Source organism: Mangifera indica, unplaced genomic scaffold, assembly GCF_011075055.1.
Source record: "Mangifera indica cultivar Alphonso unplaced genomic scaffold, CATAS_Mindica_2.1 Un_0066, whole genome shotgun sequence".
Classification (NCBI taxonomy): Eukaryota; Viridiplantae; Streptophyta; class Magnoliopsida; order Sapindales; family Anacardiaceae; genus Mangifera; species Mangifera indica.
This window is the reverse complement of record NW_025401158.1, coordinates 154,569-159,012: the sequence shown is the minus strand read 5'-3', so window position 1 is coordinate 159,012 and position 4,444 is coordinate 154,569. Positions and strand designations below refer to the sequence as shown.

General features: G+C 30.1%; 1 protein-coding gene across 1 annotated transcript; it reads right to left on the bottom strand.

Annotated features, from left to right (window-relative positions):
* Window positions 1-340: 340 nt before the first annotated feature.
* On the bottom strand, window positions 341-4,210 carry LOC123207222 (cytochrome P450 CYP72A219-like). The gene is made up of 5 exons (XM_044624529.1): window positions 3,849-4,210; window positions 2,331-2,548; window positions 1,912-2,156; window positions 1,092-1,476; window positions 341-890 (listed from the first exon to the last, which is right to left on the bottom strand). The coding sequence occupies exons 1-5, from the start codon at window positions 4,126-4,128 to the stop codon at window positions 462-464; spliced, it is 1,557 nt and encodes a 518-aa protein (XP_044480464.1). The 5' UTR covers window positions 4,129-4,210; the 3' UTR covers window positions 341-461.
* Window positions 4,211-4,444: the final 234 nt, after the last annotated feature.

Genomic DNA, 4,444 nt, shown 5'->3' with positions numbered 1-4,444 from the left:
TAGAAATTAAAATTACTATCTATATAAAATCCTTTTAACAAGTTTAGTAAATATGTCTATTCAATATACACCCCTGTATTGTACTAAATTTATTAATATAAACATAATATAAAAAAATACGAACAACCTATATATAATGCAAATACATCAATTAGATAACTGACTTTAGAGCACTTTCCTTAAAAATATGAAGCTTCCTAGATAAGACAAATGGGCTTTTTCTCTTTCAAGACATTTCCATGAGCTTGTATATGAATTTTTTATTTGTGTTTTGAAACAATTTGGAAACAAACTAACTTTCAAGATTAGAAGGTGAAGTGCTTAGCCTAACAAGATAAAATTGAAGATCAAACTTATTTTATTTCATGTTTTTACCAACTTTGATGTGCATACATAAAATACATATTATTAAGTAAAATTTAGTTCGTAAATTGTATCAAAGCTAGTTATTAAATAAAAGACTAAATTTTGTGTAAAATCATTGGAGCACCATACTGTGGTTTTATAGTTGGGGCACGAACGGGCGCATGGACATAGGTTGGAGAAAGTTGAAAAGAGAAGTTTTGTAGAATCATTGCTAAAGCTAGTTTTGCTTCTAGCAATGCAAAATTTTGTCCTATACATATTCTTGGACCCCAACCAAATGGAAAGAATGAGACCTGATCATTCTTTGATGCCTTTGACACTCCTTGAGAAAATCTATCTGGGTTGAACTCTTTTACATCATCTCCCCAATATTCTTCATCATGATGAACCAAAATTATCGGTACTGAAAGTATAACTCCAGGTGGTATAATGGTTTCTCCTAATTTGCACTCTGTAGTAGTAGCTCTATCAATCTGAGCTGCTGGTGGATATAGCCTTAGAGCCTCTTGAAGAATTTTGTGCAACTATAAAAAACAAAAAATGCAAGGAATTATTTTGTATAATATTAAAACTATGTATACTTAGTTTTGAGTATCTTATTGAATAACTAGATGATGCATGATCATATTATTGAGTGATTTTAAATTAAAGATAAAAAAACTCTCAATTATATGATAACGCATCATTTGGGTATCACTCACGAATTAATACATATATTTACTTACTTCTTTCAATTGGTTCAGCTCATCAAATCGTGGTTCTTTATTCCCAAAAACTTGTAAAACCTCTTCTCTTGCGCGCTCCTGCCAATTTTGATGCATGCATAACAAAATCATTGTCCATACAAACAAAGTTGCAGTAGTCTCCTGGCCAGCGAGATAGAAAAGTTTGCACTCCTCAATCACCTCTTCAAGACTCATTCCACTTTCTTTGTTCCCATGCTCTTGAATTTCTTTGTGATTTGATCCCACTAATAAACCCAATAGATCATCACTACTTGCTTCACCAACTATCAGGGCCTCTTCTCTTTTCTTTATGATGCCTTTGATCAACTCTCGCATTTCATTATAATTACTTTTTAGTTTTCTATTTGCTTTTGTGGGCAAAAACCTGCAAATAATTAATAAACAATTTATGTAATAACTACAAGAGTTTTATGAAAATGTGAACTGTTACGAATGCAATATTAAAATGAAAGTGGAGCTAGGTAAAATGATTTTCAGTCTGCAGAATTTTGAAAACAAGAAAATGCTCTTCTCAAGCGTTTTCACTCTTATTCTTTTTTAAAAACAAATTACTATTTCAATTTTTTTCAAACCCAATTTCTGAAACAATATAACAATAAAGTTATATATATCCACTTTGAGTATATAAATGAGTACATATTTGATATATGTTATTAAATGATTTAGTGGTTTTAAATTAAAAATAAAGTAACATTCAATTTCATGATGACAGATTATGTATATATTCATTTGTGTATTTAAAAGCATGTATATATAACATTGCTCAATGATAGTGTTACACTAAGTTGATTCAGATTACCTCCAGCCTGGAATGAGACTTAAGTGGAAAACTTCAAATAAAAGATCAAGTTGTTCACTTATAAGTTCAAATATTTTTCTCCCATCTTCATAACTACTACCAAATGCTGTCCGAGAAATTACATCTCTTGCTAAATCTTTAATGTGAGGCCACACGTCTAATTCATAGGAGTCTTCATTCAATGTTGAGATTTTCCATTTCCTTATCATGTCGTTGCAACACAAATAAAATTTAGGTATCATTTCCTATAAAGAAAGGGGGAAAAAAAAAGACATGTCAAATATATCAAATTTCTTATCCCGAATAATATGTGAACCATAGAATGATGTGAATTCAGTAATATGTCCAGATGTGTGTGTGTATATATATATATATATATCCTCAATATTATTTATGATTTTTAGTGGAGAGAATGAGACCTTCAACTTGTCAAGATGGAAAGCTGGATTGGCAATCCTTCTGACTTTAACCCATTGTTCACCTTCGTACGTCAACATCCCTGTCACTACCAACTTAGAAATTTGGGTGGTCTTGGGTTTCTGAAAAGTTTCATATTTGGATAAGATTTCTCTTATCAATTTGGGGTCCGTGACGCTTATGGCTGGAGTTGGACCTTGCCATGTCATTGAATTTTTCCCTGAAATATAAAATTATATTTAGACAAGATTTCCCTTACAAATTAGTTGTTAAAACTCATAAAATAAATATAAAAATTATAGAATAGAATCGATTAAGCAGAGAATTTCGGCTCCCATGGCAAGTATATATCTAGTAATCGCTGATAAATTTAATTATGTAATTATAGTTCTATGTAAATGTTTATAAATGCAAAAATGATATATCATCCAGTGAAAAATAGGGACTGTGTATACAAAGGTTAGCTTGATTAAAGCGGATAAAGAATGAGACAATAATTGAATAAAATTATATCAATTTATATTCATGATTTTATATAGAACTATTTAATAAAATAATATGGCGTAGGACAATTAACCTTTGTTAAAGTCAAAATTACTAAAAGAACAATTGAGGCTTATACTACTATGTCATTATCTTGCATAAATCGGAGGCCCTAGAATTTTCCTTCGTGTATGTTTAACTTGCATAAAAAAGAAGGTTAAATTATGGATGAGATTAAGTGTCGTGACAACCAAGTAATGACAATGATCACCCTTATCAATGTTAAATCTTTGTGCGTATCATTTATATATAATCCCGAAGTCAAGCAACATTGTCTTATGATTACAAAGTTCAAAATATTAATGTGGCCGGCAATACTATTACAAGAAAGATAAACTCTCACGACTCTAGAAAAGTTCAACTTACTTTAAAATACTTTTCTCTATGTTTATATGTAATATAATATATGTATATATTTTTTAATAAATAATTTGATATATATATATATATATAAAATATTATTATATAATTAAATATTATTTTATTTTTAATTTAAAATTATTTAATTATATGACGATGATATACTCAATTATATAATTAAAAGTTTATATAAATAGTCATATCATTTTATGAAATAACACTATTAACGATACAACAAAACCATATATATAAATAACGACATATTATCATGTGATTGAGTGTTATTTTATAATTAATTTTTAATTATCTAATAATATAATAATATATTATTGTTTGTGTATAAAATTATACACATAATATTACTTTTAACAATAATAGTTAATTAATTAATTACTTAATCAGATTAATTGCATATGATGACTATTGTAGCAAACCAAAGCCAAAAATCAGAAAATCTATTTTGTCATGGGACGTTAAAGGCTGAAGAGGAAGAAAAGATAAACCAGCAAAGCAAATCACAAAACCTTCAATTTAAGCTATGGTAGCCAGGCCCAAAAAAATAAAAAAAGGCAAACTAATTCAACAAGGATCATTTTCAAGTGGGGCATTAGGCAAACCGTATTTCTTGATAATATGATGGAAGAATGGCAGGACTCGAGGTGCAATATCATCGGAGAGGTTGATGGGTTTGGTTTTCGCTTGTTTTGTCATCATGAACATCTCCTTAGTGTCTCCATAAACAAGTCTGTAGGGGTTGCCGGAGAAACCTTGCTTTCTAAGCATCATCTCTAGCTTCTTTGGCTTGAACCAAATCCGATCCAGCACCATCCAAAGGCATGCTAAAATGGTAGCAAAAGCAAAGGAGAAAATGATAGATGACAGTATAGCAATATCCATCTTTAGGGAAGAAACTGAGAGAGAGACTGAAAATTATAAATGATTTATGTTCTATATAGCGGCTTTTATGCATATAGGAGCAATTTCATTGTTCCACCCAAAGTTTGGTTCAAGAACACTTTTTCACCCCTTAAATGGATAAATCACACTGTCCCACCCAACATCCAGAGCCATAAACGACAAATGCATTATTTTAACTCCCGACAAGTAAAATTACTAGATTATCCCAGTATGATTAATTTGTTTTCTGTTCTCCACCTTTTTTTTTTTTGTTTCTTCCGTTCTCGTTCCCCCTCTCATTCTTCTCCATCACGAA